The sequence below is a fragment of the Lacerta agilis genome, chromosome 16 (assembly GCF_009819535.1).
Source record: "Lacerta agilis isolate rLacAgi1 chromosome 16, rLacAgi1.pri, whole genome shotgun sequence".
NCBI lineage: Eukaryota > Metazoa > Chordata > Lepidosauria > Squamata > Lacertidae > Lacerta > Lacerta agilis.
In genome coordinates, this window is record NC_046327.1 from 24,698,742 (window position 1) to 24,712,478 (window position 13,737).

Below are 13,737 nucleotides of genomic sequence, written 5' to 3' on the forward strand. Positions count from 1 at the left end.
ACCTACCTTCCCACCCCTGATTAAGCACGCGGCACTGTTGAATGTTGTTATACCACAGCAGGAACACCGAGGAGCTGGTAAAAAATAGTGTGAATTAAATATTTGAGTGTGAACAATGACATGTGCCTCCTCATTAATGGTAAACAACCTACCTCGTGGGATCAAACGTTTGAGGGGGGGGGACTAGCTTCTTTCAGTTTCTCTCATCTCACACAAGGAAATTTGTTCTGGTCCATTCAAAGGTATACCTTCTAGAACAGGCTTCCTCAACCTCAGCCTTCCAGATGTTTTTGGCCTACAATTCCCATCATCCCTAGCTAGCAGGACCAGTGGTCAGGGATGATGGGAAATGGAGTCTCAAAACATCTGGAGGGCCGAGGTTGAGGAAGCCTGTTCTAGAACATCAGCTGTTGGTACCCATCGGCCTTGAGAGATCATGGAGTGTGCCTCCAGGGGTGCAGTCAAACCGCTGTGTTAGCAGCACCTAAGTGACCTCTCTGGGGCACAAGCCTGTGAAGTGTGTATGGAGGTCCTGGGCTGCCCAGACCTCCCTCTCGACCTATTGATGGGGTCCAAAGGAAAGCACAGCACTGTATTTGGCACCAGGTTGGTTGGAGGGCTTGCCAGAAGGCGACACACAAGGTGGCATCCAACCGTCTTAGGGTCTCCTCTGGATTTGTGTCGGGTTTACTCCTCAGCCTATTCTTCTCCTGAAGATATCCCACAAGGCAGCAGAGGATTAGGGTCAGTTGTCTTTCTCCTAGATGGGCTACCTTCCCAGGTTGATGAGCCACAGTGTGTTTCTAAGAATATGAAGTGCTGATTGCTTCAAACTGTGCTGCTTTTACCAACTTCTGTCCATGAATTTGTTAAGTCTCAATCCATTAAGCACATCCAAGGGTACCTTATGATGGGTGGCTAACCTGCAGCCCTCTGACTGTTGTTGGGACTCCATCAGTCCCTGCCAGCATGCCCAACGGTCAGGGATGTTGGGAGTTGTAGCCAAGCACCAATCTAGCAGGTCAAAGGTTAGCTCCGAAGCTGCTAGAGCTCAGGCCAGCTGTGTTATCCTTTTCAGGGGCCTAGTTACATTCAGCTTCTTTGCAGGCTGTCTCTGAGGATCTGGAGTTCAGCAAGAATCTGGGTCCTGCTTGGATCTTGGCCTCATCACTCTTCTAATGGGCGAGAGGAGCTTTTGCTCACAACATGCTTGCTGTTTTATGTGTTTTCTCAAACATGGGTCTCCAGCTGTTTTGGGACTACAACTCCCATCATGCCTAGCTTGCAAGACTAGTAGTCAAGGATGATGGGAGTCGTGGTCCAAAATCAGCTGAAGACCCAAGTTTGGGAAACACTGGTATAAGCGCACGATGTAACTCTTAGAAGCCAGGAGGTGAAACTTCAGCACCCTTTCCCCATTTCTAATAGTATGGTGCAAACAAAGAACAGAACGGGTGCAGAGACATTAGGAAAACAGGTCTGCATTCAAGAGGTTGTGTGTGTGTGTATACACACACACACACACACAAACATTAAATGTACATAACGGTACAAGTCAGAGGTAAATAACTTGCAGCCCTTCAGCTGTTTGCTGGACCATGTAGGAAGCTGTTTTACGCACTCAGACCACTGGATCTGTCTACTGACTGAGAGAGTGACACTTCCCAGCCCTAGCAGGAAACGCTTGGGATTGAAACTGCAACAGCCTGCATTTCAGGCAGAGGCTCTACAATTGAATTGCAGCCCCTCCCACTTACAGCCCTCATCAGTCCCATCCAGCAACGTCTGTAGCCAGGGAAGGCTGCACCCCAACAGCATCTGCAAGGCTCAAACGTCCCCCACAGTCGCACCAAAGGGAAAGTGAGCTTACATCCCCTCTTGCTTGTGCTCTCACCAATCCTGGCCTTGTATTTGTCTTGCAGAGCAAAGGGAGGCAATGATCTTCTCAGACAGCCCCTCTGATTTTAAAAGTTTAGGGCTTCCTACCCACAGAAAATTGCACTGTTCAAGCAATGCAGGCTGCAGTAAGACGTAAGTTTCTCACAGTGGTCTGCGTTAATTATTTCCCACATCGGCAAGCAGGTGTCCTGCTCTTCCGCCAGTGCTCCCTCTGGCGTTGCAAAGTATTTACTGCTTGCTTGCTGTTGTACCGACACAGCACCACAACAGATTGCAGGTAGACAACTTGGGACCCCGGCACACAAACATTTGTTGCAAACTACCCACCCACCCTGGGTAGTTGAAAAGGATGTTTTAGAGATCCCTTTAATGATCCTATACCTAATTCAGCTGCTCTTGAACAACTGGAGGAGCCAACACAGCACAAGGAACCCACTGAGCAGATTCCATTTTTCCTGTACTTTTTTAATATTAAAAAAAACACACACCTGGTTTTTGTCAAGCAACCTTAATGTATCATCTTGGTGATGTATTCAGCATTTCAGCAGGAGGCTGCAGAGTTACAATGATCACAGGATTCCATGCACATAATCCAATTGCATTACAACATAGCAATGGTGACTTACCAGGGGGGGAAAATCAACTATTTGGGTATGCTAGCATACCACAAGTTGTCGTTTTCCCAGTTTCAGCCCTATCCTCCATCACTCAAGTATTTAAATAATTGCCCAAGGGCAGATGCCGCTTGGATTTGCTAAACATGCCCACACTAAGATGGAACCTGCCATTTCATACACTGCAGCTAGGGATGGTGATATCGAGCTGTTTAATATATTGTAGGACAGTTCTGGTTTTCCAGCGTCATCTGTGGCAAAACAAACACACTCCTTGCATTTAAAGCAGGACAGGTTGTAGAGAAAACGAATACACCCTACAGCAGAGAAAGAAGATCCTTCAGCAACATGTGATAATGAGGGGGGTGGGATTTAGGCAGCAATCCTTTGAGTAAGACCACGAGCAATGCAAGCCCACAGGAAACAGTCCTATTTTCATAGGCCACAATACCTATGTGACAGGGACAAAGTACAGTCGTACCTTGGAAGCCAAACAGAAACCGTTCCAGAAGTCCGCTCGACTTCCAAAACGTTCGGAAACCAAGGCGTGGCTTCCGATTGGCTGCAGGAAGCTCCTGCAGCCAATCGGAAGCCACGCCAGATGTTCGGGTTCCAAATAACATTCGCAAACTGGAACACTCACTTCCAGGGTTGCGACGTTCGGGAGACAAAACATTTGACTCGTAAGGTGTTCATCAACCATGGTACGACTGCGTTGCCCAGATTTTTGTACCCTCAAATGTATACATTTGTGTTACATGTCTGCTGTGTAGAACCTTCATGTGTGACTTCCATGTCATCAACAGCAGCAGGGAAGCCTCCAAGTGTGGAGCCAGTGTGGTGTAGTGGTTGAATCATAATCTGGTGAACCGGGTTCGCGTCTCCACTCCTCCACATGCAGCTGCTGGGTGACCTTGGGCTAGTCACACTTCTTTGAAGTCTCTCAGCCCCACTCACCTCACAGAGTGTTTGTTGTGGGGGGGGGAGGGAAAGGAGAATGTTAGCCGCTTTGAGACTCCTTCGGGTAGTGATAAAGCGGGATATCAAATCCAAACTCTTCTTCCAAGTGTCATTTGACAACTCCTTTCAACCCCTACGCAGTAAGGCCCAATGGTCAAGGATGATGGAAGCTAGATGTCTGCCAGATGTGGTCAACATACTACTACAAGGATAGCGGTGGTATGAGTTGTGACATAAGGCATAACATCCCTGGAGTGCTTTTCTCATTTCCTTCTGCAACAGCCCGGTCACACGTTTTCTTTGAACACAGAAATGGTACAAAAATTAAGTTACCAATTATGTAGTGCAAATGGAGCTTCTCCCACTACTTTGAGTTACACTTGCACCCGTGAAGTGGGTCTGTAAGGAACCCAAGACTCTGCCCTGACAGCATAAACGTTGTGTTTAGGTCTCCTCTCGTCTCACGCAGGAGATGCAGTTTGGCCTCCTACATGTCACTTCAGGGGAAAGAGCCTCATTTTTCAGAGGGACCACCACTGATTTCCACCCCTACCCCACCCCCAAATGCAGCATCCAAATAGGTCTGAGCAGTAAAGCCCAGACTAGACTCAACTGCAGCATCCCAGGTGGTCATTTTACTAGGCTTTATTTCCACAGTGCCAGAAAGAGAGCCAGATTAGGAAAGTTACATGGCCACGGTGCTTGGTTTATCTTGACACACTTTATTCTGCTCATATTGATGGTTTCAGTGAATTTAGCTCGTTTATGCAAAGGAAACAGAAGGTGCATTATGCCAGTAAGATAAGGGAAGGCAGGACAAGGAGGAACAAAGCACGGTATGGCTATCTGAGGTCCCAGTCAGGAGCTGCCCTAGCTTAGGCCATTTCTCACTATAGCAAGCCTTCCGGCCTCTGCTGGCTGCTCATAAGCCCTCTTGACAAATGTGCTCCACCCACAAGTGCAAAGCACGAGAGCGCGCCACGCAAACACCAGCTAGGCTGCATACAGGGGTTCCTTCTACCAGGGTGCAGATTTGACAGCAGTCTACTGAGCAAAGGATCTGCATGAGCACATGATGGCTGCTGCAGGCAGGCAGGCAGGGACGTGGACCCGTCTGTACTGTAAACTAGTCCTGCAAGATCTCCTGCTCCTGTCTAGGTGCTACATTCTTCACCTATGATCTCCAGCGTTAAAGATAGGATACATTTCCAGGGGGTGCTATGGCCTAGGTTTTAAGTACAGTGATACCTTGGTTCTTGAGCTTAATCCGTTCCGGGAGTCTGTTCGACTCCCAAAACCATTCGAAAACCAAGACACAGCTTCCGACTGGCTGCAGGAGCTTCCGGAAAACGTTCAACAAACCAGAACACATACATCCGGGTTTGCAACGTTTGGGAGCCGATTTGTTCGGGAGTCAAGCTGTTCGAATACCAAGGTACCAGTGTACTTGGGTTCTTCTCCCTTCCCACTTTAAAAGCAGCAACCCCCTTCTCGCTAACACTCAATTGAGGACGCAGACTCGTTTTGGGTGGCAGAGGAGTGTTTGTTGGTGGAGATTAAAGAGTACATGAGCTGGTCAATCGACACATGCCAGAGGGGAAAAAATATTTCGGCTGTGTTCCTTACAAAGACAGAAACCACACGTGCGTGAGAAAGCGGCTGAAGTCCTCTGCATAGAGAAAGAAGTCCCTTGCTTTAGGCACAGAGGGCCAGGGGGAGGGGGTGAACTTTTTTGCCCATGCATAAAGAGATGGAGCAAGTAGAGAGGTAACAAAGGGGCAGGGGTGGGGGGGAGAGAGAGAGAGAGGCAAAACATACAACATCCATGAGAACAGACAAGGAAAGCAGAAAAAAGCAGCCAGGAGGGCTTTCCTCTCAATACAGACGGCAGCAGATCAAAACCAAGATCTTGTCCGGAAGAGATCAAGAGGGCTCTTTAAACACCTTACTGTGTTTCCTCCCCAAAGCGACAGCAGCATCACAAAACACGGACCCCGGATCCTCTTCAGGTGTGTTGCGCTTCCGCCAGCACAGCTCCGCTGAGACAGGAGGGGTTTGTCCAAACCAGCGGAGAGCTTCGGTGTTCCTGTTCTCCTCTAAGCATCCCCCGAGGTGGAGGAAGGTGGGGGGGAGATCAAGGAGATGGGCTCTGCAAATGAAATGCTGGTGCATGGCAGTGAGCATGCAAAAAGAGTCAGCACCTTCACAGCATGCTATGGGGAGAGTATTCCTGGGTTAAAACATTGATGGGCCCAGATCATATTGCTTTGTCCGAGGCCGCAATGCAGCCCCCAGGCCGCTAGTTGAACACGCCTGTCCTAGAGTACTGCAGTCTCCATTTCTCCCTCTGCCCTTCAATACTGTTCAATTTCTGGCCAAACTCTTGATTGGAGCCATATTGGGACACCCAAACACCTCTCTCTCCCCAATTGTGCTTCATAGCTATGCCACTTCCTGTGTCTTCGACTGGCAGGCATGGCAGAATCCACTCTAAAGCAATTTAAAACTTACACCCATTTGCACTGGGCTTCTCTTCCAATCAGGATCAATACAGCACCTCCATAGCATGTCAGGTGGCAAAATAAGCATGAATTCATACACCCATGCTCACCACTGGGAGCATCATTAAGTGATGGCCAAGAATAGGAGTGATGAAAGGCATGTATGTGAATCTGCAATCAAGCGGTCCCTGGAAACACTGGCATTCTGCGTGACCACCTCTGACCCAAGAAGCCTAAAAACTAGGTAAGAATTCAGGCCTGTCATTGCACAGCAGGCCTGCTTTTTAGAAGGAAACCCTTCTACGACTCCCTAAGAGCAAAGAGGGACATGCTGCTACTGTTGCTCTGCAGCAGGACTTGGTATCCAGCTAAGCCGCAAGTAGTCTGGGACTATCTGTTTGAATAGAAAGCTCCACCTAAGTGCCGGAGTGTTCCAGCAAACCACATGGTCACAGAACTGCAAGATGCGCATATCTGACCCTACTTCTGACTATCCTGGGAATGCAAGCCTCCACGAATGGTGCGCTTGCGCCCCGGAGCAGAGGAGACTGGATCAAACCAACATCTTTCCTGCTAGGGTTCATGAGGCCAAGTGTTGCCCGAGGATTGCAAGGAGATGTCCCATCTTCATAGGACCAGAATTTCTGCAGGCAGAGCAAACACCATGAGCTTATGCCTCACATTAAGGGAACACTATCCTGGGGTCACAATATCCAAATCTTCTCCCTGGTGCTGGGGGGGCTCGCCCCTCCTCTCTCCTCCCGCCACCCGTAGAGATGTAAGTAATGCTGTCCAAAGCAAATACACGGCAAGAGAGGTGCAAGAGAAGCGGAGGCTTCAAACCTGCGAGCGTCACTCAACCACCCCACACATTTCCTCCTCTCGTCCCACTGCCACCCTCCAAGGCGAGGTGGCCCTGCTCAGAGGCTGCTGCAGCAGCTGTGAAGGGGGAATCAACTCAAATCTGGAAACAGTGTGTTAAAGTCTCGTATGGAAGGCAAACAGAACCCAAAGGAAAACTGATGACTAAGCCAGAATGAAGGGAGAAAGGAAAGGAAAGGAAAGGAAAGGAGGAGGAGGAGGGAGGAGGAGGAACATCTGGGACTGGAAAGGGAGATAGGGAAAGGAGGCTGCAGACTGGGGAGGGAGGGGGGAGGGACCACATTCTCAGGTAAAAAAGTAGACTGGGGGACAGAAAGCAACAGAAGGAAGAGAGAGGAGAGAACAAGAGGGCATGTTACGCCAAGCCTCCCACACTGAACACAGGCTGAACATCCAAGGAAAGGAAGGCCCACCCTTAATGCCATGCCTGCCCTCATCCAGCAGGCAAAACAACCCCGTTATCCTAGAAGGCACCAGGGTCACAGATCTGCTGGTCTTCAGCATCACTCAGAGGAGAGAGGTAGCAGGCAGAGTTTTCACACCCACAGGACGGTGCTGCTTATCCGGTGCTCAGGGAGGGGTCACAAGCCCAGTTCCCCCTGGCTCCCCCTTGGTACTTACGTGCAATTGCGATGACCACAATGGCACAGATCACTCCCAGCATGATCATCATCTGGGGAGAAGAGTCACCGTGAGCTCACACATTCTTAACCAACACAGCACCCCGCACAGACAGGTGGGCATTTTAAAAGACGCCTCGCACCAAGTGAGACCGCACGTCCTCAAAGTCCAGTGCCTCTTATCACAGCCTCCGCCAACCTGGTGCCCCACCAGGCACTGTAAGTACCTATCATCCCCAAGCACTGGATCTGCCGGCTGAGGCTGAAGAGAGCTAGCCCAGAACATCTGGGAGAACATCAGGTTGATTAAGGCTGGTCTATTATAGCAGCCAGCAAATCTAGTAACAGGCACAGATTTTTCCCCCCAGCCCTGCTACCCAGACATACATTTTCTCTTGAAATTCTACGGATTGAACCTGGAATCTCAGAGCATTCATTCCACTTCCAACAGATGGGCCCTCCCCCTCCAGTTCGGGAAACAGCAGCACAATAGGACTGTGACTGTTGTCTCAATCCACCAGTGTAAAATTGCTGTGTGCTCCCCCCTCCCTCCAAAGCTCACCTTACAGTTCTTCCACCAATACTTTCTCTTGAGCGCTGCTGCACTGCTTTCGAATACTTGAGCACCAGCTTGGAGCGCATCTGCTCTTTCATCTAATTCCGATAGCTTCTGGTCTCGCTCCAAGACTTTGTCCACATTCACACGCATAATATCCACCACCTGAATGAGAGGAATGGAGGTGGGGGCGGGGAGGAGAGAAAAGAAAAGGGACAGCTGAATTCACCTGGAAACGAAGAAAGCATGAAGACCCAATGAGAACAGCTCAGGAGGTTAAGCAACTTACTTCTTCCACCTGCGCTTGGGTCTGTTGCAGGCGGCGATTGCTGGTCAAATTTGGGGGTGCTCCAGGGGGGCCTCCAGCATTTTCTTCCCCTTCTTGCCCCGTCCCTGGTTGCTGAGCTGGATCAGACCTGTGGAGGCATGTTAGGTGCAAGAAGTGGTCACAGGTGTCCGGTGCTCGCCCCAAAGAGATGTCCCCAGCCTTTGGGGGAATAGGGGCACTTCTGGAGAGCTGAATGATGCTGTGGGCATCACAGAAGAAAAACTGGTGCTCAGAACATTCCCATCACCCCCAAACAAGCAATAGATTAACACATCCCTGCGTCACAGATAAGACGCAAACAGAAGAAAGCAGGAAACACCCCACAAAAACAGGAACGTCCCCCAAACAAAACAATACCCCCACACATAAAAAAGCATTAAAAATATGGAAACTTGAAGTGGCAATGTGCCTCGGTGGGCACCAAGGGCGTGGCTGAGGACATCCAGATACCCACAGTGCCACATTGGGGCCCTCAGCCACAGAGATAAGCAACTAAACTGCAACTAGAAATGAAGGCCCCAAATGTTGTATTCCTAGCAGAAGAGAAGGCAGACAAGGGCATTCTAAAGCTGGGAAAGACACAGAAGAGGGTAACCAAAAATGATCAAAGAGTTGGGCTACTTTCCTCATGAAGGAAAGCGAAGAAGAAGAAGAAGAAGAAGAAGAAGAAGAAGAAGAAGAAGAAGAAGAAGTTTGGATTTGATATCCCGCTTTTCACTACCCGAAGGAGTCTCAAAGCGCCTAACATTCTCCTTTTCCCTTCCTCCCCCACAACAAACACTCTGAGGTGAGTGGGGCTGAGAGACTTCAAAGAAGTGTGACTAGCCCAAGGTCACCCAGCAGCTGCATGTGGAGGAGTGGAGACACGAACCCAGTTCCCCAGATTACGAGTCTACCACTCTTAACCACTACACCCAACTGCTTTTCCTTAAGCCAAAAGAAAGACTTAACTCATAACATGAGAGCATTACGCACAGTACAGAGAGAAGCTTTTCTCTTCATCCAACCAATGGAACTCAAGGTCACCCAGGAAGAACTTCAAGCAAAGGGTTGTACAAGAACCAGTGAAGACCACTAGCTTGGAGAACTTGTGGTCCTCCAACAGTTGTAAGACTACAACTTTCATGATACCTAACTACTGGCTATGCTGACTGGGATGGATCTACATGGCTCATCTACATCTGGAGGACCACAGGTTCCCCATTTCTGACTTAGAAGACAGGTCTCCACATCCCCATGTCATGACAGCCAAAGTAGACCTCTATGATCATAGGAAACATGGCTCAAGACTAGCTTGCTAGGGCACAAACAGATGCAGGAATCTTTGCCTCTATACTCTTCTTACAGCTTCCCAGATGTATGTGGCTGGGTTACCGCTGGCCTGATCTAGTGTGGCTCATCTAACGCTCTTAAGCTAGGAAATGCCACAGAGCATTGCAACTGAAGCTAAACACGACAAGTGAGATAGAAATCCAGAATACAAACAGCTGACAGTAAGCAACAATGCTGTGACATCTTACTGCTCCTCAACTGGTTTTTGACCTGCCAGGGACACCTGTTCATAAGGGATAAAATCAGGGTGACACAGCCGGTATCATGGGCAAGTATGAGCTATGAGCCCAGGACGTCATCTCAGCAACAGTCTAGGCAGTTGTAGGCAAGCCACTCTCCGCTTAAGCATCCCCAACCTGCAATATGGGAGGACTGGCCTCCCTTACAAGGCTGTTGTAAGGCTACCTAGGGTGTGTATGTGTGAAGTGCTCTGTACTATTGTGGCTACGATTACACCGCCAGAGCAAACGTCACAGCAAACAAGGTCAAACGGCTTCTTCAGCATCAAGGGAAACCTAGCAAGCTCCTAGGTCTGTTAAGGTGTGGGCAAACACGAAATAACTGCTGTGTCACAAAGGCTGTACTGTTGTTTTTTGCCACAGGAGAAATTTGCTACCAATATGGGCTTTTGCTGCCGTAATAATTCCTCCCTGCAGAGAGAGGAGAGGAGAGGTCAAAGGAGCTAGCAGCTAAGCCCCAGTTCTGAGAGAATGGCTGGGTTTCTTGCATGGCAACTGTGGGCACGGAAAGAAGGTAACAGGGTACACTGGACCAATGACTAGTCTAGCACAATCTGCCATAAGGGGTTTGAGGCAGCACCACTGGGCAGCCATTGGTTGGCCCACAGATAAAAGGACATGGATGGGGGCATGCTTTCACTGGAGACGGCAAAGACTTCATAGTTGCAGAAGTCCAAAGGAAAGCAGACACAAAAATGAGTGTTTCTACTCTAAACCACCCTTCTAACTCAAAACCACAGGTCTCTCTTTTCTCCCATCCCTCCTGACTATCTGCTACTGAGATCTCTAGGGTCAGCTCAATATAATTTTGCTGAGCTCTAAAGGATTCCTCCACACACAAGCTCAGGCAAAGGAGGTTTCCGCACTCCCTCTCCCCCCCCCCAGCCCCTAGTGGCACATGCCAGGCAGAACCGCCTCAGTCACACATGAACCCCAACCCAAAGGTTTTGGCGTGTTTCTGCTTTACCCCAACCGTAAAACCCGTATTGGCTTTTATCACCTTCCTTTCGACCGTTCCCGCATATTTACATTCACACGTGCAGGCACCGTCACGTGCGAAAAAGCCCCCCCCCAATCCATCACCGCGAACGTTTTCCCTTTCTCCTAGCACACACACACAACGGAGCCGCCCTTCGCTTCCCTACGAGCAGCCAATATTTCAAATGGGAAGCGATGCTGCGGGACAGGAGACAGCGGGGAGAGCCGGGCAACTGCAGCAGGCAAAAAAAAAGGCAAAAAAGCGCTGCTAGCCGGAGAATCGCGGCCACCTCGGGCGGGATGCTGCGCCATCCGCGCCGGCTGCTCCCGCCCCATCTGACTTCAGCACCGGGCAGCAGGGGACGGACGGCGGGAAGGAGAACGGGGGCGGGGGCTGGGAGCGGGTGCTGCAATGCGCAACTCGGCAGGTGCCGCAGCCGCGCAGGGGAAGGCGGCAGCGCAGCGCAGGACGGACCGCAGCAGGGCAGGGCGGTCTCCATCACCCCACCCACCGCCTACTACCCAGCCCGGCTACTCACATGGCCGGCTTCGGCTCGGAGATCCCTTTCCTCCTGCGCGCTGGACGGAGCGTGCGAAGCGGCGCTAAGCGATGGTCGACGGCCCACCCGGGGAAGCGTCCACGTCAATGCGCTTCTCCCGCAGGCACTCGGAGAACTGCTGCAGCAGGAGCCGCGCTGCTGCCCCGCGCGCTTTATAGACGGCCGGAGGGGGCGGTCCCTCTCGCCCTGGTCACGCCCTCCATTGTTGCCGGCTAAGCTCAGCGAGCCAATAGGCGCTCACGCCGTACCTTCTCTTGTCCGCCGAAAGAGACACTCCCCCGCCCGGCAGCCAATCAGCGTCCTACTCAATCTGCATACTTAGACGGTGCTCTCCCTGTGGGGCCTTAATCATTAGACGGGAGCAAGAAATCTCAGCTTCCGTTTCTCTTTATGCTTTTTGGGTTTTGTTTGGCCCCCAGGGCGGAAGCGGGAGAGTTGCATGTCGAGGTCAGTGGAGAGAGCCAGGATTTGACCAGGGGCGAAAGGAAGGAGAACACTGCTCCATCTGGCCAGCAGTGAGTCTTCCGGGTTTCAGGCGGCAGTTTATTACTGCATTCAGTTGAGCGCTGGATTTGGGCTGGAAAGGGGTAGACTAGATAAACGCGTCTTTTGCTGCAGCCTGAAGAATCGTAGAATTGGAAGGGACCACGGGGGTCATCTAGTCCAGCCCCCTGCTGTGCAGGAGCCTTTTTGCCCAATGCGGGACTTGAACCCACATTCAGCTGCCATGCTGAGCACTGAATGGTTGGCAAAGCACCATATTCAGCAAGTCTTCTGGCTGTTTCTGCTTTTTAGCTTCTCAGACAGATCTGGCAAGCCAATTTGATATGATCCAACAGAACCAGTCATTTCGCAGAGTTGGGAGTTCAAAGGGCAACAACTCTCTGCCAGTTCCAATTAGGTGGCTCATATGCGTGAATGAATGTCCCGTCTTGAAGAAGCCATTGCAGGTCAATTCCCACCAGTTAGGATGTCAGTAGTATTAGCACTGACGGACAAGTAATTTTTAACACACTGATAAAGATCATTCAACCTACCAAAGAAGCAAATACAACTATAGCATATTAGTGAATTATGTTTGTGTGTAGTTGTAATGTACAATATAAAATAACATAGAAATAATAAAATATATATACATGACTGCAAATACTTGGCAATCGTTTTTAATTATTTTTATGCAATTTTAAAAGAATAATAAGACAAGTTTAAAATGACTGGAAATTCCACAAAAATTCAAAAATGTGAGTATTTTTGATGTAGTTATTTGCCAAGGAAAACTAAATTATATTAATTTAACCCAAATATCTTTCGAATTCCCAAGTCTTGTTGCAACTTTTTTTTTAGCATCCCTTATTTTGGGAATTTGAAAGGTAAAAAATTCAACACGCCCTAGCAGGGCACAGTCAAACTATGGGTTTCTCTCCCCGACGTACGTAAAAAGGTAAAGGACCCCGGACGGTTAAGTCCAGTTCAATTTGATTTTGAGGCTGAAGGAGCCGGCATTTGTCCATAGACAGCTTTCTGGGTCATGTGGCCAGCATGACTAAACCGTTTTTGGCGCAATGGAACAGCAAGCCCAAGAGGCTCAGTGGTTTAGACCACAGAGCCACCCGCATCACTCTTCCCCGAGGAGGCAGTGATGGCCACCAACTTGGATGGCTTTAAAAGACAATTAGACAGATTCATGGAGAAGGCTATCAATGGCTACTAGCCATGATGGCTGTGCTCTGCCTCTACAGTTGGGAGGCACCAATGCTTCTGAATACCAGTGGCTACGAACCATGGGAGGGGAGAGTGCTCTTGCGCTAATGTTCCGCTCACTAGTTTCCCACAAGCAACAGGATGGTGGTAGATCTGGGCAATGTATCCATACATCATCCAAAATCGGTTTGAAGTCCACATCATGATAATGGTTTCATAATATTTGACATAGCGATAATATCATGAATCACAATATGTGTGTGTGCTATGTAAAAAATGCAGAAAAGTGGCTTATAAAATATGAAATACATAAACTACTTGATCCCTTGATGAGCAGTTTATTATTTAGATTATTTGTGTTATTAATATTGTATTATTCAAAAAATAATGGCTGGCTTCAAGTTTATTATTCCTCTCACCTCTGGAGACCATTGATAGAAATAATACCGTATATTCTAATCTCAAACAAAAAACAAGGCTGACTTCTTTGGGAGGGCATTGTTTTTTGACACTGGTCTTCAGGACGCATTAGAGCTTAATTCTGTTTCCCTCCTGAAGTGTTTTTAA

The 13,737-nt window shown here is 49.3% G+C and overlaps 1 protein-coding gene across 1 annotated transcript; it reads right to left on the reverse strand.

The window, feature by feature from the left end:
* Nucleotides 1-6,807: 6,807 nt before the first annotated feature.
* On the reverse strand, nucleotides 6,808-11,589 carry VAMP1 (vesicle associated membrane protein 1). Its single transcript, XM_033173032.1, has 5 exons — nucleotides 11,449-11,589; nucleotides 8,322-8,448; nucleotides 8,039-8,197; nucleotides 7,478-7,529; nucleotides 6,808-7,158 (listed from the first exon to the last, which is right to left on the reverse strand). Coding segments are annotated over exons 1-5 (357 nt in total). The 5' UTR covers nucleotides 11,451-11,589; the 3' UTR covers nucleotides 6,808-7,141.
* Nucleotides 11,590-13,737: the final 2,148 nt, after the last annotated feature.